This window comes from Choloepus didactylus, chromosome 3, assembly GCF_015220235.1.
Source record: "Choloepus didactylus isolate mChoDid1 chromosome 3, mChoDid1.pri, whole genome shotgun sequence".
NCBI classification, from domain to species: Eukaryota; Metazoa; Chordata; class Mammalia; order Pilosa; family Megalonychidae; genus Choloepus; species Choloepus didactylus.
The window spans coordinates 208,652,971-208,679,309 of record NC_051309.1 but is presented as its reverse complement, the minus strand read 5'-3'; the positions used below and the strand labels follow the sequence as shown (position 1 = coordinate 208,679,309).

The 26,339-nt window shown below is 36.0% G+C and overlaps 2 protein-coding genes across 4 annotated transcripts in view; one reads left to right on the top strand and one right to left on the bottom strand.

Moving 5' to 3' along the window:
• The window catches only part of TUSC3 (tumor suppressor candidate 3), a 306,555-nt gene that overhangs the window by 109,651 nt on the left and 170,565 nt on the right, over positions 1-26,339 (top strand). The gene's annotated exons all lie outside the window — the stretch shown is intronic.
• LOC119530107 (small nuclear ribonucleoprotein-associated protein N-like) lies at positions 19,764-20,451 on the bottom strand. The gene is given in 2 exon segments (XM_037831245.1): positions 19,764-20,022; positions 20,025-20,451. Coding segments are annotated over 2 exon segments (630 nt in total). The 3' UTR covers positions 19,764-19,819.

Genomic DNA, 26,339 nt, shown 5'->3' with positions numbered 1-26,339 from the left:
ATCTATGGTGTTTTGCGTCCCGGCAGCATTAGCAAACTGGAACAGTTCACCAATGTGGAGTCCCATACCCTTCTCCTATGCACCACCCCCCTTTATGCATTTAGCTTTAGTGTATTGCCTTTATTATACTAAAGGAAGCATAATACATTGTTTCTGTTAATTGCAGTCTCTAGTTTGCATTGATTTTATTTTTCCCCCAATCCCACCCTATTTTTAACACCTTGCAATGTTGACATTCATTTGTTCTACCTCATGTGAAAACATATTTGAACCTTTTATTACAATTGTTGAGCATCCTAGGTTTCACTGAGTTATACAGTCCCAGACTTTATCTTTCGTCTTTCATTCTGGTGTCCCACATGCTCCTAACCTTCCTCTTTCAACCATACTCACAGTCATCTTTGTTTAGAGTACTTACATTGCTGTGCTACTATCTCCCAAAGTTGTGTTCTGAATCTCTCACTCCTGTCTTTTCCTTTCTGTCTGCAGTGTTTCCTTTAGTGTTTCTTGTAGAGCAAGTATCTTGTTCACAAACTCTGTCATTGTTTGTTTGTCATAGAATGTTTTAAACTCTCTGTCTTATTTGAAGGACAGTTTTGCTCGATATGGGATTCTTGGTTGGTGGTTTTCTCTTTCAGTATCTTAAATATATTACTCCACTTCCTTCTTCCCTCCATGGTTTCTATGGAGAAATCTGCACATAGTCTCATCAAGTTTCCTTTGTATGTGATGGATCACTTTTCTCTTGCTGCTTTCAGGATTCTCTTTTTATCTTTAACGTTTGATAATCTGATTATTAAGAGTCTTGCCTTAGGCCTATTCAGATATACTCTGGGGTACGCAGCTCTTCTTGGATCCATAATTTTATGTCTTCCATAAGAGATGGGAAATTTTCATTGATTATTTCCTCTGTTATTGCTTCTGCCCCTTTTCCCTTCTCTTCTCCTTCTGGGACACCTATGACACATATATTCTTGCTTCTCATTTTGTCCTTAAGTTCTGGAGTTGTTGCTCAAATTTTTCCATTCTTTTCTCTATCTGTTCTTTTGTGTGTAGGTTTTCAGATGACTCGTTCTGCAGTTGCTGTTTCCTTCTGCCTCTTGAGATCTGCTGTTGTATGTTTCCATTGTGTCTTTCATCTCTTGTGTTGTGCCTTTCATTTCCATAGTTTCTGCTAGTTGATTTTTGAACTTTCAATTTCTACCTTATGTACACCCAGTGTTTTCATTATGCAGTTCATCTCTTTTGCCATATCTTCCCTAAACTTTTTAAACTGATGTAGTATTAGTTGTTTCAATTCCTGTATCTCAGTTGAAATGTGAGTTTGTTCCTTTGACTGGGCCATAACTTGGTTTTTCTTAGTGTAGGTTGTAGTTTTCTGTTGTCTAGGCATGGTTTCCTTGGTTACCTCAATCAGATTTTCTCAGACCAAAACGGGCTCAGGTCCCAGAAGGAAGAAATATTCAGTATCCAGTTTCCCTGAGGGTGTGTCTTAGAAAATTGATACACCCTGTGATGCCTCAGGTCACTTTGGTTTTCTGCCCAGCAGGTGGCGCATGTCAGCCTGTATCTCCCGACTGGTGTAAGGAGGTGTGGCCTGTGGCTGTTTTCCCTGTGGCTCTGGGGTCTGGTTCTGAATGGAAGGTGGGTAGCAGAGGTTGGCACCACCCTTTTCCTCTTAGGAAAAATACACCCCCTAGGGCCAGGCCATTTACATTTGGTTGTAGTAGAAGATTAGGGGTAGGGATGAGAAAAGAGTTTAATTTTTTTCATGGCAATTCTGTAATGCCTTTGAAACTTCAAGGTAGAAATACTCAATAGATACTTAAAAAACTAGGTCTAGATTTCTGAAAAGATCTTGGGACAAGAACTTAAAATTTGAGAATTGAAAGTTGAAACATGGCATGAAGATGTGATTTTTCAGAAGAGTTTTGGAAGAGAACACCTTCATTTAAGGGTGAGGCAAAGGGAGAAGAGCAAACAAAGATGAATAAGGGTGATGGGAGGAGAGCTAGTAAATAAATCTGAACAAAAGAGACTCAAGAATAAAGGATTACTTCACTAAGTTCTCTTGAGCATGGACCATAACTAGAATTGGAACTGCTGCAAGGCCACTGAATTTGAAAATTAAGGATGCCATCAAGAATGATTACATTCAAGAGTGGGTTTAGAATCTAAACTTTGCTAAATTAGGAAAGTAAGTGGAAAGTGAAGAAGTAGAGGCAGTGATTATGGACTAGATGATGAGTATAGACCACAATTTTGAGCATTTTGTTTTAAGAGTGAAGAAGAGATGAAAGGTGGATAGCTTTCAGGGGAATATTTGGCCTTTTTAATATGTAGAGCTTGAACTTTTTGTTCTAGAGTGGAGGAATCAGTAAAAAGATTGAAGACATTAGTGCAAGTTAGGGTAATTCATGGATCAGGGTTTTGATGTAATCAAGGTTGGGGTGGGTTTGATGGAACTGAAAACATGTGGGATTCACAGGGAAGAAAGAAAGAATAGGTGAAGGTATAGAGGCAAATAAAAAGTATAGAGCGGATTTGTGGGCCCCATTTCCAGATAATCTAATTTAAGTATGTTGGATTGGGACCAAGGCATTGACATTTTAAAAAATATGATATAGTGTGCAACCAATATAGAGAAAGGTAAGATGAGAAGTATGTTTGTTTGTTTGTTTATTTCTTTAGCAACATTGAAAATAAAGGCTTATTTAGTTGGATGACAGTGTAGCATTGAGAATCCTGTTTGAAACTAGAATACCTGACTTCTTAGTGAAGAATCTGTGTAATTATTTGATTTTTCTTCAACAGTACTCTGCAGTTTAGGAGCAGGAACATCTTTCTAGGATCATGTGAAGTGGACAGAACAGGGGATTTGAGAGACCTAGTGAGAATATATTTGAAATTGGTAGTTAAGGGTTCGAAGTTGGATGGGGGTCAAGGGAAACCAGGGGAAAATTAAGCAAGATGAAATTAAGCTAGATTTTTACAAGGATGAAGATCAAGTTTTGTATAAAAATATGAGGGGTTTAAAAGTAGAAGGTGGTTGTAAAAGGTTTATTATTTAGTAAATGAGTGAATGCTGAAATATAATTTAGATGAATGTTGATAGATTAGAGACGCTTGAGAAACTATGAGGTTGTGGTAATGTCTAGATTATAAACATGGATGTTGAAATTACTCAGGATGATATTGGAACTGGAGAGGAAAAATTTAAATGAGCTGATAGAAGGATGCCTTGGAGTTTGTTAAATGAGTATGATAAATTTGTATTACAGGATGATATAATTTTGTATCATATTTCAAATTATGGAGCAGTGGCCTTGAGGTATTGTTATTGAGCCAAGAGAGTACTAACCTCATCCTGCTACCCATGTGTTGGTGGGCAGAGTAGATCAAAAAGAGACCTCACTGATGATTAAGATGAAATGGTAGAAAGGAATTTCAAGAAAAAAATTTTAAGAAAAATTCAAAATCTATTCCTGTATTATAAATTGAGCCTCAAAGGGAGTTGTAGATGTTCAGAGAAAGGTACCCTATCATCAGCCACCTTTTTAAAAAACAAAACAAAACATGAATTAACTTCTCCGTTGTCCTTCTGTGTCAAGGTGATTTGGGGCCATTTCTATAATACTGTAATCTTGTATAGTTCTATAAACCATAGAAAATATCATAGCCATAATTTACAAATCTTAGTGCTTTCCTTTGTGAGACTTTCACTCTTTTAAGAAAATGTGAAATTTTCTTCAAGAATTAACTCACACTCAGATTCTCTGGTTGCTTTTCTTTGCTGGAAGGCTGATGAATGAGCTGTTGGTTTCCTTGAAGACTTCTTAGCAAATCATTCCACTCTTTGTTAACACAGTTAGTTTATTCACAATTTTCAGAATTCAGTTCTCACTTCCCTCAGTGCTAACATCAAACTCCTTGGCCAAATAAAGTTGTTAATTAAATTAAGAGTGCTCCATACAATTCTCACCTTTTTTAAGTGTTAAATCCAAACTTCCTTTATCCAATTGTCCTGTAGGGAATTTTTGCCACAATTGTAATAAATCTTTTAGATATATTCTCCCTCAAAATTATTCATCTCTTCCAGAATTCACTAAACATTCTAAGAACAAAATATCTTCTTGTAAGGTCTTCCTATTGATCAGTAGGTTTAAGGGGGAAAAAAAATCTACATGAAGCTGATTCAAAAACTATATGTAGAATTCTAGCAGAGTGCATGTATAACCGAAGTTTTGGGGTTATGTTTGAGAGTAATATATGACTGAACTAAAAAAAAATGAATAAAAAAGGGAAATAAAAGATATTTTGAAGAGGATGGTGAATAAAGTATTACATTGACAGATGCTAACTGACTAACATCATTTCTCCCCAACCACGTAAATTTATTGTTTCTGTGTAAACTGTTAGGGGTCCTTTGTTAAGTTTTGTGTGTGTATAATCTCATGTAATTCTTCCTGTGAAAGGTAGATGTGAAAAGATATCCTTTTTGTAAATGAGAAAATGAAGGTTGAGAGGTAATATAATTTATACAAAGTCACATAGCTAATCCCTGTCAGAGTTGAAATTTTTGACTTCAGAGCCATTAGGGTTTAATGCTTCCCCTAAGTGCACATTTTCATCATTGCCTTTACCCTGTGAGTTGTAATTTGCATTTACTCTTGTGTTCCCAACTAAGATTATTAGTTTTTTAGAGTAAGGATTTGTTTTAGTTTGCTAAGCTGTTCAAAGGAGATACCATAAAATGGGTTGACTTTTTTTTAAAATTCAGTTTTATTGAGATATATTCACATACCATACAATCATCCATATTGTACAGTCAGTTGTTCACAGTACCGTCATATAGTTGTGCATTCATCACCCCAATCTATTTTTTGAACATTCTCATTGTACCAGAAAAAGCAAAAATAAGAATAAAAAATAAAAGTAAAGAAGAACACCCAAAACACTCCCACCCTATTTTTCATTTAGTTTTTTGTCTCCATTTTTCTACTTATCCATTAATACACTGGAGAAAGGGAGTATGATCCACAAGGCTTTCACAATCACCGTCACCCCTCAAAAGCTACATTGCTATACAATCATCTTCAAGAGTCAAGGCTACTGGGTTGCAGTTTGATAGTTTCAGGTATTTACTTCTAGCTATTCCAATGCATTAAAACCTAAAAAGGGTTATCTATGTAGTACATAAGAATGCCCACCAGAGTGACCTCTCAACTCCATTTGGAATCTCTCAGCCACTGAAACTTTATTTTATTTCATTTTGCATCCCCCTTTTGGTCAAGAAGATATTCTCAGTCCCATGATGTTGGGTCCAGATTCATCCCCGGGAGTCATATCCCACATTGCCAGGGAGATTTACACCCCGGGGAGTAAAATCAAAATGGGTTGGCTTTTAACAGTGGGAATTTATTAGCTTACAAGCTAAGAGTTTCAAGGCTGTGAAAATGTCCAAATCAAGGCATGATCAAGACAATGCTTTCTTCCTGAAGTCCAACTGCCAACGATCATGCACTCCTTTGTCATGTGGCAAAGCACATGGCAGTGTCTGCTGCTCTCTCCCTTCTGCTCCAGGTTTTGTTTCTTTCAGCTTCTTGCTTTCGTGGCTTTCTCTTTGTCTGAATTTTATTCTCTTATAAAGGACTCCAGTAAGAGGATTAAGACCCACACTGAATGAAGTGGGTTACACCTTAACTAGCTTGACCAAAAGATCTTACTTACAATGGGTCTATACCCATGGGAAGGATTAGCTTTAGAAACTTGATTTTCTAGGGTACAGGCAGTTCCAGACCACCACAGGATTCATCAGCCAGCATTTCCTAAATAGTTTACGTTGTGAAAATCTTTTATTCAGGATAATATTTCATGGTAACAGACACTGGCCAATTGGAGATAGCTGTTTGAAACTATGTGGAAAGTAGCTCATTGACCTTTTGTTTCATGAAAGTGAGGCAACATCTCTCCTGGAATTAGATTCTAGGTGAACATTGTGTGTAGATAAAGTTACCTTTTATATCACATAAAGCCTCTGTAAGTACATTACTATATATCAGGTTTCAAAACTATAACCCTTATCATTTCCTCTGTTTCTAGATAATATTTACCTATGGTCCTTCATTCTTCAGTTTCTCTCCTTTGCTTTGTTACTTGAACAAGGTATTTAATGTGTTTGACAAAGACTGGGAAACTTTCATGTCATTCACACATTCTTTGCCTGGCTTGGATAATATATAAGAACTGTTTCAAGCTTGACTGAATCCATTACCAGTTTACTGTAATTGATGCCTGAGGGATATTGCTAAACTCTGTATAGTTTAATTTCTCTATGTTAAAGACATATGATATAACTTCACTGTATTAAATTTGTTTTAGGTGTCTCTTCCTCATACTTGATAATCCCAATCTTTTGCTGTTTTCAATGAATTTTTATTATCTGTGTGACAGTGTAGCATTCTGTGTTAGGTTGAATTATGTACCCCAGAAAGAACATGTTCTTAATCTTAGTCCATTCCTGTGGGTGTGAACTCATTGTAAATAGGACCTTTTAAAGATTTTATTTTTAGTTAGGGTGTGGCCCAGCTGAATGAGGTTAATCCTATTACTGGAGGATTTGTGAAGGGAAAGCCAGGTGGAGGAGCAAGAAGATGGTAATGAAAGGAATCTGGAAGAGAAAGGAAAAGACATTGCCATGTGCATTGCCATGTCACGGAAAAGCCAAGGACCCAAGGATTGCCAGCATCCAGCACCAGAACATCACAGTCTTTGGGAGAAAGCATCACCTTGCTGACACCTGGATTTGGACTTCTCCTAGCCTCAAAACTGTGAGCTAATACATTTTCATTGTTTAAGCCAACTCACTGTAAGGCATTTGTCTTAGCAGCCAGGAAAGTAAGACATGTTCTCTAAGCTCTATTTTCTCTATTCTTTTCTTCTTCCTACTTGAAGTATGGCTTTAGTCCCTCAACCTTTTATTTTCAAACCTGCAGAAAGTTGAAACAGTAGTACAGTGAACACCAGTCTACCCTTTACCAAGATTGACTTTTAATTATTAACATTTTGCCACATTTGGTTTTGTTCTCAAGTATAAGTCAAAGAATAGTCAAATATCAGCAAATGTACCCATAAGTTGTAGGCATCATGAAATAGCACCCTCAAATACTTCAGTATGCATCTTTTAAAAATAGGGGTATTCTTACTAAATCAGAATATCATTATCACTCTTAAGTGAATTAACATTAGTTCAATGATATCATCTTATTATACAGCCCATATTTAAATCTCACAGTTGTCACCAAAATGTCTTATAGTTTTATTACCCCCATTTGGGATCCTGTCAGGGTTCATGCATTGTATTTATTGTTATACCTGCCTCTTTAATTTCTATTAATCTAGAACATTCTCACACTTTAGAATTTGTTTTTTATTTTAATCATTTAAACTGCCTTTTTTTGTTTTTTTTTTTTTTTTTGGAAGACTACAGGTCACTTGCCTTGTATATTGTCCTATGCTCTGGATTTGTCTGATTGTTTTGTTATGATTAGATTCAGGTATTTATTTTGGGTTATGTCGTATACTTCTTACTGCGTCATATCAGGAGGCATATATTGTTAGTTTGTCTGGAGATGAGTGCTGAGGTTGGTAACTGATTAAGTTGGTGGTCACCAGATCTCTCCATTGTAGAGGCGTATTTTTCCTTTGTACTAAGTTATTGAGGGAGGAGGTAGATTTGGATTGGGAGGGGGATTCTGTGAGATCATCCTATTCCTCACTAAGTTTTTACCCAGTGATTGTAGCATTCATTGATAATCTTTGTCTGAATTTAATATTTTGTTGATGATTGTGAAATGATGATTTTTTAATTCTGTCATTTCATTCCTTCTAACATTAATTAGTTGGCAGTCTTCTGTAAATGAGCTTTTCCTACTCACTTCCCTATTATTAAGTATCTCAACTCAAGGATTCCTTTTTATTCAGTATGTTATGATCCACTAGTATGATTATTTTTCTTGATGTTCAAATTGTCCTAAATGTGACCAGTGTGAATCAACTCGTGTGTCATTTTGACATGTCTCCATTGGTCTTTGATTACTAACTTGCTTTTTAGCACGAATATTCTGAGACCTGCAATCAGGATTTTTTTAAGAAGCACTCCTTCCTTTTAGTGGAAAGTGGTATTTCGAAAGTAAGTTCTGGGCTAGAGTGTATTTTTTATTGAGGGGTAGTATCATTCCTTTCACGCATTTTTAGTAAATAGAGCCATTATCACTCTTAAGTGAATTAGCATTAGTTCAGTGATATCTTATTGTATAGTCCTTATGTGTGTGTAGACATTTACATAAAAATGTATATATTTTAATTATGAGTTATCTCCAATTCCAGCCTATCACTACAAGGTTCTTCCATCCTTTCCTCATTCCGTATCATCTCCTTTTTCCCAAATTGAAAGCCCTGAAAGTCAGCAATGTTGATATATTTGCTCTGTCTTAGGATGTACATAAAATAGTTTCAGATTTTCAGCCTCAGTTGACAACAAGCCTAGTAACTAAAGTTCCAGATTTCTGTGCACTTTTTTTTTGACCTTTGTAAAGAAGAGTATACACAAGAGTATTACATTTGAAACTTACTTGGATTAATCCTTCTCTCTGTTGATTATGCTTTCATTTTGACACATAGTTAGATTCATTTGTTTCTGTCTATTCTTTTTAGGGTTTGCTTTGTTTTTACTTGTTAATCTAATTTTACCTTTTGAATATGCAAAACATGTGTATGCGTATGTAAACTTGGAGAAAGATAAAGTGAAATACTTAGGGAAATGTCACTGAATGCTTAGAGAAATGTCACTCTTATCCCTATTTCATCCACCCCATTCCCACTCACCCCCCTATTGGTAATCATTTAAGTAGCATCTCGTTTATCTGTTTTGGATATACTGTAGTTTATTTCATCAGTTTCCTAGGGATAGATATTTAGATGTTTTTTTTATATTTTGCCTTAGATAAGAATGCCATAGCAAATAACCTTGTACATTATGTTGTTTCATATTTTTGGAGATGTATCTTTAGGGTAAATTCCTAGAAGGCCTTGGCTGAGTCAAGGGTAAGTGCGTTAGATAATTGTCAGTTTCCCTTACAGAAGGGTTGCACCATTTTGCACTCCCACCAGCAGTGAATGAAATTGCTTATTTTTTCACAGCCTTGTCAACAGAGGTTTAGTGAAGCTATTGAATTTTTTGCTAATGTGATAGGTGAGAAATAATATCTTATCATACTTTTATTTTGCATCTCTTACAAAGTTGAGCCTCTTCTCATATGTTTAAGGGCAATGTTTAAATCTTTTTTTTTTTTTTTTTTGGTCAACCGTTAATGTCTTTTGGTCATTTATATGTTTTCCCTCTCAATTGTCAGGAACTTTTTACCCGTACTATTGTCTGAACTTTTTATCTAAACTATTATCTGTGGTATAAGTTGCAAATCTTTTCTACCATTGCATCATTTGTCTTTTGAATCTGCTTATGATGCTTTTTGGTTTGTGCTTCAGTTTTTGTTTTGTTAATTAAGTTTTTTAAAGTGAATTTGAGTTTATCAATTTTTTTATTTTGTTCCTTCTCGATATTGATTTGTAGTTGGCACAGATTTCCTACACCTATATTATAGAGGATGTTGACTACATAATATTAAAAAACCCCACAGAATATTGCATTAATAATTTTATGTTAATACATACCGAAAACATGTTGGATATATTCAGTTAAAATATATTATTAAACTTAATTTCACTTGTTTCTTTATCCCTTTTCTCATGTGCCTGAAAGAAAACTGAAAGCTACATATATGGGTTGCATTATGTTTCTGTTGAACAGCACTTTTGCAGAGGATATATCCTGTTTTCTTATAGTATTTATGTATTAGTTTCCTATTGCTGCTGTAACAAATGTCCACAAATTTAGTGGTTTAAAACAACGCAAATTCATATCATACACTTGTGGAAGTAAGAAGTACAAAATCAGTCAATATGCTAATATGTAGGGTTGACAGAACTGTATTCCTTGCTTTTTCTAGTCACCTGCATTTCTTGACTTGAGGTCCCATTTTCCATCTTCAAAGCCAGCAGTGTAGCATCTTCAAACCTGTCTCTTTCTCTGACCTCTGCATTTGTCATCATCACACCTTCTCTTTGACTCTGATCCTCCTGCCTGCCTTTTATTAGGACCTTCAGGATTACTTCAGTCCATCCAGATAATCTAGGATAATCTCTTCATCTCAAAATCCCGATTTAGTGACATCTGCAAAGTCTCTTTTGCCACGTAAGGTATTATACTCACAGGTCCAGGAATCAGGACATAGACATCTTTGGGTGTTGATTATTTAGCCTACCATGGTTTGTAAAGTTTAATTATATATATTTTTATATTTACATGTAGGTTCTTTATTTCATTTGGAAATTATACCTTTTTACGGTGTGAAGGAAGTATATTTTTTTTCCCCAAATGGCTATACAATTCTTCCAGTGCTGTTTGTTAAAAAGTAATATTTTCTCCAGTGATTAGAGATGGCACCTTTAGCATATGCTAAAATTCTATACAGATACTGTACTTGGGTTTTTATTTTTTGTTTTTAATTGTTTCATTCATTCACCAATAATACATTGTTTTAATTATAGAGGTTTTATAGTTGTTTTTTTTTTATTATTTGGTAGGGCTTGTCTCCACTCATTATTCTTTTTTTTCCCTCTCCCTACAAAAATCTCCTGATTATTTATTTTTGTTTTATTCATTTATTTATTTTTATTTTTTCATTGAGATTGTTCACCTACCATACAATTATCCAAAGATCCAAAGTGTACAATCAGTTGCCTTTGGTACCATCATACAGCTGTGCATCCATCACACAATTTTTTTTTCAATTTTTAGAACATTTTCATTACTCCAGAAAAGAAATAAAGACAAAAAAAGGAGACTCAAATCCTCCCATACCCCTAACCATGCCCCCCACTCCATTATTGATTCATAGTTTTGGTATAGTAAGTTTGTTACTGTTGATGAAAGAACGTTAAAATACTACTAACTGTAGTATATAGTTTGCAATAGGTATATATTTTTTTTCCTATATGCCCCTCAATTATTACCTTCTACTTACAGTGTCATACATTTTTTCTAGTTCATAAGAGAGATTTCTAATATTTTTACAGTTAATCATGGACATTTTCCACCACAAGATTCACCGTTTTATACATTCCCATCTTTTAAGCTCCAGCTTTCCTTCTGGTGACATACGTGACTCTGAGCTTACCCTTTCCACCACCTTCACACATCTTTCAGCACTGTTAGTTATTCTCACAACGTGCTACCATCTATTGTCTAGGCATGGTTTCCTTGGTTACCCCAATCAGGTTTTCCCAGACCAAAATGGGCCCAAGTCCCAGAAGGAAGAAATATACAGTATCCAGGTTCCCTGAGGTGTGTCTTAGAAAATTGATATACCCTGCGATGCCTCAGGTCACTTTGCTTTTCTGCCCAGCAGGTGGTGCCTGTCAGCCTGTAGCTCCTGACTGGTGTAAGGAGGTGTGGCTGTTTTCCCTGAGGCTCTGGGGTCTGGTTCTGAATGGAAGGTGGGTAGCAGAGGTTGGCACCACCTTTTTCCTCTTAGGGAAAAGACACCCCCTAGGGCGAGGTCATTGACATTTGAATGGACTCTCAGCCTGTGCTGTCTCCACCATTGTCTGGGTTAGAGCGCTGGGAACTGCAAATAGCTGAGGCTTTCTCCACTGAGCCAAAAAAAGGGACAGAAAGCCCCCTTCAGGGTCAGTCCATAGCCATCCTCTGGCTCTTCAAGGTCAGTCGTCACCAAAAGCCTCTGTCTGCTTGTTGGGGATTTGTATCTTGTATTGGGCAGTCCACGTTTGTTAATTAAAACCCCAGTTGAGCTCAGCTGAGCTATATTCGCTTGCTCAGAGAGTGTTGCTCTCTAGTACCACGAGGCTTTGCAGTTTGGGCTGTTGGGGGAGGGAGTTCCCGGCTTGGATCCACAGTTTTTACTTCCAGATTTTATACTGCAATCTCGGGCATTCTTCCCAATTCAGGTTGGTGTATGATGAGTGGACAGTCACATTTGTCCCCTCGCAGTTATTCCAGATTATTTACTATTTGTTCCTGTTTGTTTATTAGTTGTTTCAGGGGGACAAACTAGCTTCCACTCCTCTCTTTGCTGCCATCTTCTTCCAAGATCTTTATTATGCACTCATTATTCTTTCTCAGAGTTTCTAGGTTGATCTTGTATTTTATTTTCCCATATAAATTTTAGATCCAATTTGTTTGATTTCTGAAAAATACTTTATGTATTTTTGTTCGGATTACATTAAGTTTTTGTATTTACTTGGGGAGAATTTACATCTTTATGAGATTGAGTCCATCCTGTCTTAAGAATGAATGATGAATTTTCACTTGCTTAGATCTTCTCTTGTGTCTTTTAGAAGTGTTAAGTTTTGCTCATGATATTTTGCTCAGTTCTTGTTGAGTTTACTTCTAAGTATTTTTGGAGAGGTTTCTTTTCCATTGTATCTTTTAACTTTCTTATTTTGCAAGTATGTGAAGGCTGTTGTTTCTCATAAGCTTCATTGTGGGAATTCTGTTGATAAAAAAACTTGTAAACTCTGGTTCTGCTTCAGCATGCATATAGGCAGAAGACTGCCTTTGTCTAAACTCCTATCGAAGATGATGGGAATGTCTTGCTTTGCTACGCTATGTTCTTGCACGTAGTACATTCCACTCCCAAGGCCAGGCTTATCTGTTGTCTACTTGCCTGTCGATCTTTGTGTCATAAAGGTCAAAACGATCTGCCTCCCTCCCTGCCTCCCTTAACAGCCTTGAGTGCCAGCATGTCTCCATACCCCGAAAATCTCAATAAAAACCGAGATGAGAATTGCTGAGGAGGACACTCTCTCTTGAGTTGTTCTCACTCTTGCCTCTCTTGACTTTTGTCTGGAGTAATTCATTGCATCACCATGGTTACTGCTGGAGAAGAAGTCACACTTCATTACTGAGTTTTTGAAAATTCTTTGTGTTAAAATGTATTGCTTCTCTTGAGTTTTCCAAGTTTATCATTATGTCATCTAAAAGAACTTTACCTTCTCTTTTCTTATATCTTTTTGTTTTCTGATTGTATTGACTAATAACTCCAATACAATGTGAAACAATAGTGTATACAGTAGCTATTCTTGCCTTAGTGGCAGTGCCTCTAATGCATTCCACTAGCTTTTTGGCTGAAATATATATATATACACACACACACACATATATATATATACATGCACATACACATACACACACATACATACATATTTCATATTAAGAAACATCTATTAAGTATCTATCAGTTCCTGTGAGTTGCGTTTTAAAACTAATTAGAAGTGATTATTGAATTTATCAACGCTTTTTAAAAAATAATCTTTGGAAATAATCATATTTTTTTTCTCCTTAGAATTTTAATTAGAATTGAATATTGAATTTTATTGAAGGCTTTTTCAGCATCAGGTCATTTACATTTGAATAGTCTCTTTGCGTGTGCTATCCCCACCCTTGTCTGGGTCAGAGCATTGTGAACTGAAAATGGCTGAGGCTTTCCCCACTGAGCCTTAAAAGGGACAGAAATGATAACAATCCCTGCCCCCTGTTAGCTCTGTTAAAACAATAAGTGATATTAATAAATTTTCTTTTATGGAACCATTCTTACATTCCTGAAATAAATTCTATTTCGCCATAATGTATTCCAAATATTTTGATACATTTGGTTTCTTATTTTATTTTGCATTTTACATTTATATTCATGAGATTGTTTTGCATTTTTTTGTATAATATTATATTTACATATAAATATTATACCTGCTAGAAAGGAATAATTTGACTTTTTTTTTTCTGTGCTTTGGAACTATTTAAGTAGTATATGGTCTTTGAAGGTTGGTAGATTTCCCTATCATCTGGCCTTGGTTCTTTTTGGGGTACTTACTTGGTACTTTCTCTAATTATCTTTGGAAATTGGAATATATTACCTTTCTGTGTCTTCTGGGTAATTTAAAAAATTTTCATTTTCTTAGGAAATTATTTTATTAAAGTTTTCAAATATGTTTGCACATGGGGTTGTGAAAGTAGTCTCTTACAGTTTTTTAAATTTTTTCTCTCTTTTAGTGGTAATTTTCCCTTTGTTAGTTTTTAATTTTGTTATTTTGGCTTCTACCTTTTTTTAGTTTCTCTGTTTTGTAGGTGTTTTTACAAAGAATTAGCATTTTGTTGTGTTCGTTAGTTTAACCATTTTTCTAATTACTCCATTAATATCTATTTCCTTAATTTCCTTCTGTTTTATGTGCTTTACTTTTTTTTCTAGCTTTCAGATTGTACATTGAATTAATTTTTCATTTTTGCAGTTTATTGAAATAAAGTATTTAAGACTCTGCATCCTTATACCACTGCTTAATTGAATCCTATAGATTCTGTTACGTAGTATTTTTCTCACTGTTATTATTTCCAGCCTCTGCCTTGATTCACAAGGAGGAAGTCTAAGGCAGTTATCTCATTCATAACAATTCTGGTCATTGAGTTAAGACTGACATGAATGCCTACCAGGGCTGAGGTGGCATCATTGATCATTTCAGTCAAGTTACGGACAAATTTATGACTATCCTTTACTAATTGGATGACTCTCATCATTGAGACAACATCTCACAAAGAACGCATTCAAAACAAGGTAATTATCCTTTTGGGACTTTTCCCCAAGTAACTGAGGGTTGTCTCATTTTAGAGAGATCTCCACAGTCATCCAAGGGCTAAATGGTTCCCTAATTACTTGAAGGTCTCTTACAACCCATCTCTAAGGTGCAATTCACCTACCATGGCATTGGGGGACAGAGGAGTTAGTATTAGACTTCCACATGAGAAGTAAAGCCTTGGGGGTGCACATGGTGTCCCTATAAATTGTGGCTTCTAATTATTGAAGTCCCCCAAGTGGGACCTATATCATTTAAGGTTGACAGTGCCTCCAATGTAGCCTCTTGACTGGTTGGTAAACCATAGGTTCCCAACTCAGTTTGGATGATTAAGGGCAGTTAGTGAACCTGCCCAATTTTCATGCCACTTACAGGCTTTCCCTTGTCTATCCCCAGGAGGAACTGAGCAATGGCCTTGGGAATGGGGCTGAGGGAAACTTCTGGAAGGGTTGATAGGTGTTCACTTGGGAAGTACAGTAGTTGGGATCTTCTATTAATGTATTCCATAGACTCTTCCTTAATTTTAAGAGGAATGGCAGTCAGAGTTTGCTTAGAGTCATTTGGTGGGGGATGGCATATCTAGTACTTGATTTAGTAGTTGAAATGCTTTTTGGAGAGCTGTTCCAATGCATTTTCTTATGAGAAAGTCTCCAAGGATGGTACTGAAAGACAAAAGATCATTAACATCTCTCCTTCTCCTGTACTTCCCAGGGTCTGAGATATTCTCTCACACATTGGGGTTGTTGCTTGTCCTCTACCACCATAAAATCAGTGCCTCCCATTCTAGTAGCTATAACTTTACTTTTTCTCCAGTCATATCATATTCACCCTACACCTTTCTTCTGAAGGTTCAGTTATGAGAAAAATAAAATTTCTAGAAACTGATTATATCCTCCAGCTTGGCCCATGTGGACCACCACAGGGAGGCTCAGCATGCAGTATACTCAAGCAAGTGGTCATTATCTTCATGATTTAGGATCGTATCAGTACTAAAGGAGAATCTAGTGTCTGAGTCTAACTTAAGTTTGAATAGCCTAAGCCCCTTACTCACTGGGCTGCTGCCAGAAGATATATAAGCTCAGCTTCCGTAAAAGCTCAGCTTCCTCAGATGGTGGTCAAGAGGAAAAAGGAAGCATTATGCCCAGGAATCATCAGGATGGAATCTTGAATTTTTTAAAATAAATCTAAATAAAGTCCCCATCCCTTCTCTTGGTCACTATCTAGGAGATAGCTGAGAAGAGGTGAACATTTTCTTGGGATGGCTGCATTTAGTGACCAAACTGCCTTATTAAGTGTGTGGATGAGAGAAATGGAGGTAGAGTAATAAATCTTTTTCAGTTAATTTTTGAGGTGGCAGTTCCAGCACTCAGCAGTACTGCATACTAGCATATGATAGGAAGTGTGGACTATCTGTTGATTACCTTGACTACTGGCTTATTTTTGGGTGGCTTTTATGGCAAAAGGCACACCTTTGTTAACTGTAAATTATCCAGAAAGCCAGAAATATGATGCAACTGAGTTTCAGAAGTCTCAATGGATGGCTGGAAATAGCCGATCAGACTGTATCGACAACATCTAGTTTTACACAGCCGTTTCTGAGGCCACACAGCACACAACCATCTTGTTTCAGCATAGCAGAATCATCAGTAACCAGGCTATTTTAGTTTCCAAGCTGCCAAAATAAATAATCATACAGTGGGTTGGCTTAAACAATGGGAATTTATTGGCTCATGGTTTTGAGGCTAGGAGAAGCCCAAAATTGAGGTGTCAGGAAAGTGATGCTTTCTCCCTGAAGACTATGGTATCCTGGTGCTGGCTGCTGGCAATCCTTGGGTCATTGGCTTTTTCACCACATGGCAATGCACATGGCAGCACCTTTTCTTTTCTGGGTCCAGATGACTTCCAGCTTCTTTTAGTGGCTTCTCCTGTGTCCAATTTCCTTTGCTTATAAAAACTTCACCAATACTGGATTAAGGCCCACTCCCATTCAGTGTGGGCACACCTTAACTAACAGCATCTTCAAAGGTCCTATTTAAAACTAGGTTCATGCCCGGAGGACCAGGGGTTGGGACCTTAGCATGCCTTTAGTGGGGGACATGATTCAGTCCCCATAACAGACCCAGGAATATAAGAGAACTTCTGTGAATTGAGGGCCTCATTAAGCTGGTGGCTTTTCTTTCGGTGGTAGAGTAGGGGATAAGTCTCTCCCTGAAAGGTAGCTGCAGTACTTTTTATTTAAAACTGGTAAGTATCTTTGGCCAGATTGGCTACACTCTTGAGTATACCATTTTCATTTAACAAGGGAGGCCTCTTGGGCCCTTCACACCTTATTAGTTGTTGGGTTCAAAGCGACCAACTCCAAAATAGGGATATTTTAACTTTTTAATTTATTTTTATTAGAGAAGTTGGAGGTTTACAGAAAACTCATGGGTAAAATACAGGGTTCCCATGTATCACTCTGTAATTACCAGTTATTACCATACCTTGCATTTGTGTGACACATTTGTTACAATTGATCAGAGAACATTTTTGTAATTGTACAATTAACTTTGGTCTGTGGGTTACATTAGAGTTCATTGTTTGTGTTATACAGCCCTATGTTGTTTTTTAAAAATTTTTACTCCAGTAAAATATGTATCTAAAATTTCCCGTTACTCACATTCAAATATATAAAGACATACCTCAAAGATATGGTGAGTTTGATTCCAGATCAACACAATAAAGCAAATATTGCAAAAAAAGTTGTCACATGGATTTTTTTTGTTTCCCAAGGCATAGGGAAGTTATGTTTACACAATACTGTAGTGTATTAAGTATGCAGTAGCATTATGTCTAAAAAAAAAAAAAGTACATATCTCAGTTAAAATGACACAGGCAGAAAGTATGCACATGCTGCTAGAAAAATGGAATCGATAGACTTGCTTGATGCAGAGTTGCCATAAATCTTCAAGATGTAAAAATCACTACATCTGTGAAGTGCAATAAGGTAGAGAGTGATAAAATGAGGTATGCTTGTAATTCAGTGCTGTTAATTATGTTCAAAATGTTGTGTTACCATTACCCCCATCCATTAACAAACATTTTTCTTAATCCCAAATAAAAATGGTACAATTTAATCATTGATTCCACATTCCTTTCCCCTACTTTGACCCCTGGTAACCTATATTCTAGTTTCTAACTCTCTGAATTTGCCTGTTCATATTATTTCACATCAGTGAAATCATACAATATCTGTCTTTTTGTATCTGGCTTATTTCGCTCAAAATGATGTCTTCAGGGTTTATCCATGTTGTTGCATGTATCAGGCCGAACTTCATCCTCTTTTACAGCTGAATGATAATCCATTGCATGTATATACCACATTTTATTTATCCATTCATTGGTTGATGGACACTTGGGTTGCTTCCATCTTTTGATAATAGTGAATAATGCCACTATGGACACTGGTGTGAAAATATCTATCTGAGTCCCTGCTTTCTATTATTCTTTGGGGGTGGGGAGAAATATACCTAGAAATTGGATTGCCAGGTCATATGGTAATCTATACTTAATTTTGAGGAACCACCAAACTGTCTTCATGATAATTGCACCATTTTACATTCCTACCAGTAATGAATGAGTATTTCTCCACATCCTCTCTTGTAATTTTCCATTTTGTTTGATAGTAGTCATTCTAGTGGATATGAAATGGTATTTCATTGTGGTTTTGATTTGCATTTCCTTAATGGCTAATGCTGTTAACCATCTTTTCATGTGGTTTTTGGCCATTTGTATAACTCTGGAGAAATGTCTATTTAACACTTTTGTCCATTTTTAAAATTGAGTTATATTCTGGGTATTAAAACCTTATGGGATATGTGGTTCCCAAATATTTTTCCTATTGTGGAGGTTGTCATTTTATTTTTATCATAAAGCCCTTTGATGTGCACAAAAGTTTTAAATTTTGATGAGTTCCTATTTTTCTATTTTTTCTTTGTTGCTTGTGCTTAAGTATAAAGTCTAGGAAACCATTGCCTAACAGAAGGTCCTAAAGATACTTTCATATGTTTTCTTCTAGGAACTTTATAGTTCTTGTTCTTATATATAGGTCTTTGATCCATTTTGAGTTGATTTTTGTATTTGGTATGAGGTAGTGGTCCACCTTTATTCTTTTACATATGGACACCCAGTTTTCCCCATATCATTTGTTGAAGAGACTATTCTTTCCCAGTGGAGTGGATTGGCACCCTTGTCAAATATCAGTTGTGCCATAAATGTGAGAGTTGATTTCTGAAATCTGAACTTGATCAGTTGGTCTCTATGTCTGTCCTTTTGCTAGTACTGTGTGGTTTTGATTATTATGGCTTTGTAATAAGTTTTAAGACTGGGAAGTGTGAGTCTTCCTACTTCATTCTTATTCAAGATGGCATTGGCTATTCGGGTACCCTTACTCTTTTGACAGATTTGCTGATTTGCTTTTCCATTTCTGCAAAGAAGGCTTTTGGAATTTTGTTTGGGAGTTTTGTTGAATCTGTAGATCACTTTGGGTAGAATTGACACCTTAATATTTATTCTTCCAAGCTATGAACTGGAATGTTCTTCCATTTATTTAGCAATGTTTGTAGTTTTCTGTGTACATGTCCTTTACATCCTTTGTTAGCTTTATTCCTAGATATTGGATTCGTTTAGTTGCTGTTTTAAATGGAATTTTTTCCATCAAATTTTTCATTGCTACTGTATAGAAATGCTGTTGATTTTCTGCATGTTGATCTTGTACTTCACCACTTTACTGAATTCATTTATTAGTTCCAGTAGCTTTTGCTGGATTTTTCAGGATTTTATGTATATAGGATCATGTCATTTGCAAATAGGGAAAGTTTTTTTTTTTTTAAATTGCTCTATGCAATTATTGTTTGCTAATATTAATGAAGCAAAGAGAAGACAAAAAACTCACAAACCATAGTTTCATAAGATGCACTGTAGGTAGTGATTAGAAAGGATGAACAGTATCCTAGGGTGGATGTACTCCTGGGGGAAGTGGACCTCAAATTCCTGGTAGAGGGGGTCTCATTCATGCCTATTGGCATCCCTTGAGTAGGGGAAGCCCAATTGGTGGGCCCATGGGTGGTCTCATACCATGTGGAGGAGCCATAATGCCTGGAGGTAGGGTTGCTCTGCCCACAGGTGGGGATGGGATTCCCCAACCTGGTGGGTACTGTGTTGGAACTCCAGCAATGCTGGCAGTAGCAGCAACTGCTGTAGCTGCTACAATGCCTCTTCTCTGGGAGTCATAACCTATTCGGATGGTCCCCCAACCTCTCGGACAGGGCCTGCTACTGCAGCAGGCACCTGGGGAATTGGGACACCAGGTGGTACTCCTATGCCAGGCTCGCTCCCAACTCCAGTGTCTCCTGCAGTTCCAGCAAGTGGTACCCGAGCAATGCCAGTATCTTTGGGGAGTGGTCTCTTCACAGTCATGGAAACCAAGTTCACCTCACACAGCAACACCAGACCCAAAACCTGTTTTTCTTCATGCCCTGGCTGCTTCACATTCTTTGGCTTGATCTTCTTGAACTCATCACAGTCACAGAGGATCAAGTTCATATACTTGTCAAAAGCCTTAATGGTGCCAATGAAGATTCGACCATCTTGCAGGATACATCTCATTCTATACCCAATGTGCTGTAGCATTTTGCTGCTCTTGCCCATAGTCTGGAAGGAGTAAGATGAGAGTCAGTCATCACCTTGTCTGAAGCCTAATTTATTACCCCTCTCCAGTCTCTTCCTCACTCCCATACCAACCCAAACCTGGTCTCAACTAACCAGGTTGGCAGTTGGCAACTAACCCTGCTCTAACCTTTTTCCATCCCTTCGTACCTAGTCAAGATACTGGTCCAAATTTGGACCTGGCATGACAGACTCCCCTACTTCTCAGAACCCCTCTCTGGGCAGTTTTCCCATCATAACGGTAACTGAGCCTGTTCCCGTGCTTGTCTTTTCATTCTAATGCCTGTCTTTTCCCAAATCAAATCCCATGCTCTTATATGACACTTGATCCTCTGTATTATTTCTTCTCCCTTGGACACCAACCCAAACTGTAGGAAATTCCTTCCTCCATCAAAAACTTTGCAACTCTCATCAACCCAATGTAAATGTGATACACTCTTTCTTCCCCAAAGTCTTCTCCCAATTCCGTCATGTCCCACCCCACCCCTGTATCAATTAGAACTTTGGTTCTAATCCAATCTGTTCTCAACCTTTTTTTCATTTTCCCCCAATATACTTTATTTCTTAATAACCCAAAATGAAATCTTTATGCTAATTATGCTGTATATCAGTTTCTGTATTGTGCCCCTTTAGCAGGCTGTAAACTATCATAAAACCTAAGATGTTTTCACATTCTGTTTTGTGTCATATCCTTCCCATTGAGAATGCATGCTCTAGAATGCCCATCAACCCTTACTTATGTAAACTGCAAAACTCTCCTCCATCCCATCCCTCTACATTTCAATCTCTTCTCTTCCTCTGTTGGAAATGGATTGTGCCCTCTCTGCAGACAGATTCTCTTTTTTTTTTTTTAAACATTCAGAACCTAAAAGTCACCCCACCTTAGAAAATTATTCTTTTGTACCCCTACAGGATCTTACCACTATTCTTCCCTAATCATCTTACCATGATTGCTATTCCACCAAATTCAATATCCTCAGTAAAGTTTCTGGGTCCTTAAGTCCTAGGGGAAGGCTACAGATAAAGGTATGATGTAGATTCTCCTACAAACAATGCAAACTGAGCAGAAGCTTCAAACAGTAGATGGAGCCTGCAGAGGAAAGCATGTTCTAGCTGCACTGCAATCTACGTTGCTTTAAAACAAGCAGACCATTTTGCATGAAAACTACACACCAGAGTTATTAAAAAACTTTCCTCCACCAAGTCACACAATTTAACCATTTCCACATTTTACACACCTAGGATTGATGAAATTTATTGAATTTTATTTTACCTGGCAATTCTTCAATATGCCAAATAGAAGCTTCATTTTCCATTCTCCAAAAATAATATTTTCCCTTTCCATCCTTATTTAAGGTAGTCCTTCACTCTCCAAAGTTAATACCAAGTCATCTTTTTATCAATATTTTGATACCTCAAATTTCTCCCTTTCCATGAGTGTTGAGTTAGTTCAAACTTTCATTTTTTTGGCTGAACCACTTAATAACCCACTAAATGTTTTCAACTAAATTGCTCCATTTTTTCCCCTAAAGCTCCTTCAAAATGGTGCCGTTTAATGTTTCTTCACCAAGAATCAAATTTATTATCACGTATCAGCTTGAGACTTCCTATGTCAAAAGGGGACATACAACCACTGAATATGGGCAACTTTTCTTAGTAATCAAAGGAACATACGTTATATTAAGAAGTTTTAATTTTCCCATTATGCTTAAAATAATGTTATTAAATATGAACACTAAGTCTAGCCAGAACTGGTACAGGGTCTCAAACTGTTTAAGGATTTTTTACAATCATTAAAAAAGGAAACACAAATCATTATTTTACATTTGAACAGAAATTTGGCTTTATCCATAAACTTAGCAGAGTACAATAACAAAATCTGATGTAATTGTACATTAAATAATGCAAGAATTTCCAATGAGATTTTTCTCCACTGTTTTCAATATAGAAAAATTGGAAAAAGTACAAGTAAATTGGTTAAGTAAATTTTGATCTAGGTAAATTTTGAATCATCTGTTTCTGTATGTGAATATGAAATCAATAGAATGGTGGTTATGAATTACAGCAACATCAACACAATAAGGAAAAATAAAGAGAATGCTGTTTTCCATGTAGAGCTCAATAGTACTAGATCGTAAGAGAACATCATCATATCAAAATTATGGTTTAGTAAGAGTGCTAAGGTGTAGGTGGTATGTTTCCCTCTAATTCTCAAAATTTGATGGAAATTAAATACATGTTTAGGAGAACTTGAAGGGATCCTATTATCTAAAAAATAATCCCGATACCTCAAACATCATGGTTACAAATTACATTTGCAACTTTCTTCGAAGACCTGAGGATTACTCAGCACATGTTCCCTAAACTTTATTCTCCACATACAAACCACCATGAGTCCTTTCTGAAGCTTTTCCTGGAAGATAATCTACCCACACCTTCAACACATTGTCCACACTTCTCTAAAACTCACCATGACTGACTCCAGTCTCTATATACATGCCTCTTCTCCCTTCTATCTCATATATATTCTCAAAGGTACAAGAATTATGACCTTACAGATACTCCAACACCAGTAGTTATCTAATATTTATACATCCATAAATTTATTTGCAAGGATATCAAAAGGACTAGGTAAAGCCCCCTCAAATAAATGAAGTTTTTGATTCAAACTCATATAATAGTAAGATAGTTCAAAGCCTAGAATTTCTGAATATTTTCATAGGATTGCTTATAAAAACAAAGACCAAACCATACTTATACAGAACACAACCTCTCTTCCTAAACCCAGAAAAACTTAGTGTTTGACTCATTCACAGTTTCTTTTTTTTTTTTTTAATAGAGCTGTATCTAGTAAGACTTAGCAACAGAGACAGCAAATAGATAGAATATTTCTGATTGCCTGGAGCTGGGGGCAGTATTGAAGAATGACTGCAAGAGAGTGCAAGGGTGATAAAAAGTATTCCAAAACTAAATAGAATCAGTGATGAACAATTTTGTATATTTACTGAAATTCATTGATTTATACACATATAGCAGATGAATTTTAATGGTATGTAAGCTATATATCAATAAAGCTGTTTTTAAAAAGTTAAAAAGTTAGGGCCCTCAAATAAGGTACAGAGTTCATAATGATTACTTTTATATTGCTGTTGGCCCACAAAAAAATCCAGTTAAACAAACAAGACACTATTCCTTGGTCATATACCCTTATTATAAACCATGGAAGCATGCAGCCAGACCATGTGCCACAGAAAAGTGATTAATAGAAGAAACCAGTAAAGATTTATGCAGCTTTTAAAAGACTTCACGTAAAGGAAAAACAGTGAAAATAAAAAAGCTTTACAATTTCTTATGTGAGGATAAATGTAATGGGAACCAGCATCAAAATGAGCATTTGTGGGAATTTACAGTTAGTCACCTCTTTGATACAGTTTAATCAGCTTAAAGTTCGAAGATTTTGCCTCCAGGTGCCGAAATATTTTATAGATTTCCAATCCAGCCTCAGTTTCAAATGTTCTGTCTCATTGGGCATTTAGGTGAACACATTCCTATGAGCCCTGGTTCCTGGAATTTTTCTTTTTTTTTTTCTTTTTTTGAAAAGAGGAAGTCATAGAAACTAAAAGGAAGAAAAATAGAATACTCTTGCCCTCCCCTTTTAACATTTTAAAATTGAGAAATAAAACATATACAGAAAAGTGATAAATTTCAAAGTAAGATTTAATAAGTAGTTAGCAAATTTCAAAGAATGTTATGGTAACAGTTCCACCATTTCTTATTCTAGACCTTCCAGTTCTGATGTTAGGTCCCTGCTTTGAGACGTGTCGTCTTTTTTAATGTAAACATTTAGAGCCATAAATTTCCCTTTTGCAATGTCTCCGCTGTATCCCATAAGTTTTATGTTGAGTTTTCATTTTCATTAGCCTAAAAATATTCCCTAATTTCCCTTGTGATTTCTTCTTTGACCCATTGGTTAAGAGAACATTGTTTAACTTCTTCATGTTCTTGAATTTTCCATTTCTCCCTCTGTTTTTTCCTTTTCTCATTTTGTTGTGGTTAGGCAAGATACATTGTATGATTTCAATATTTTTGAATTTATTGAAACTTTATTTGTAACCTAACATATGGTCTATCTTGGAGAATGATTTATATGCACTAGAGAAGGTGTATTCCGCTGTTGTTGGGTATAGTGTTAGAGTATCATATTGATCTTCTATCTGGTTGTTCTATCCATAATTAAAAATGGTGTATTATAAAAGTCTACTGCTATTAATGTAGAACCGTCTTTTTCTCCCTTCATATTTGTCAATATTTGCTTCATATATTTTGGGCTTTTCTGATAGATGTATATATATTTATAATTTTTATGTCTTTTTATTGAATGACCCTTTATATATATATATATATATATATATATGATGACCTTTCCCTCACAGCAGTTTTTGACTTGAAGTCTATTTTATCTGCCATTAGAGTAGCTAACCCAGCTCCCTTTACTACTTACATGGTATATTTTTTTTCCATTCTTTCGTATGTGACCTTTCATTTATGTCTTTAAATCGATTGTGAGTCTTTTGTAATCAACATTTAGTTGAGTCTTGCTTTTTAATCCATTCTGCCAATTTCTGACTTTCAAATGGAGAATTTGGCCCATTTACATTTAAAGAACTACTGATGAGGCAGGACTTTTTTCTTCCATTTTGCTGCTTAGTCTTTGTAAGTCTTATACTTTTTACCCTCAGTTTTTCCATTAATGCATACATTCATATTTATTTGATTTTTTGAATTGGACCATACTGAGTCCCTTCTCATTCCTTTCTGAAAATATTTTCTTTGTTGTTACCATGGGATTAAAATTTAACATCCTAAATATTAATAATCATATTTGATTTTATACCAACTTAGTTTTGGTAGCATACACATATACTGTTTCTTAAACCCCCCCATTCCCCACCTTTTTTTTTTTGTACTTGTTACAAATTATACCTTTGTACATTACATGTCTAACAACATAGATTTATCATTACATTTTATTCATTTGCATTTTAGCACCTGGAAGAAGTAAGAAGTGGAATTACATACCAAAAAATACAGTAGAATATTATTAGCATTTATAATTATGCATATGCTGACCTTTACCAGAGACTTATTATTATTTTTTGTGCTTCTTTGATCCACTATCTACTGTCCTTTTCTATCAGTCTGAAGAATCCTCTTTTACATTGCCTGTGGGCCACGCTAGTGTTAATGAACTCCCTCACCTTTTGTTTATCTGGGAATACTTTAATCACTCCCTTATTTTTGAAAGGTTCTTTCCTGGGATATGAAATTCTTAGTTGGCAACTGTTTTCTCTTAGCACTTTATGTATTTCATCCCATTATCTTCTTGTCTCCAAGGTTTCTGATGAGAAAGTATCTTACTGGACTCTTTTGCATATAACATGTTACTTTTCTCTTGAAGCTTTCTTAACTCTCTCATTGCCCTTTGCATTTGACAGTTTGACTACTATGTCCTCTTAAAATTTATTCTGTTTGATGTTTGCTGGGCTTTTTGGGGTGCATAGTCATGTCTTTTGCTAAATGTGGGAAGTTTTTTGCCATTATTTCTTTTAATATTCTTTCTGTCCCTTTTTCTCTTTTTTCTTATGGAACTCCCATAATGCATATATAGGTATGACTGATGGTTTCCCACAGGTCTTGATACTACTTAAATGAATTCTTGCCCAGTGTGCACAAAAGCCAGTTCAGTGACTCCAGGATTTTAAGAAAAGAAAGAATTTATTAGCAAAGCCTAGCCCATTGGAGACAGGAGGAAAAATTCTCAGCTCTATCTCCCCAGGCTGGAAGGGTGAGGAATTTTTATTAGATTAAAC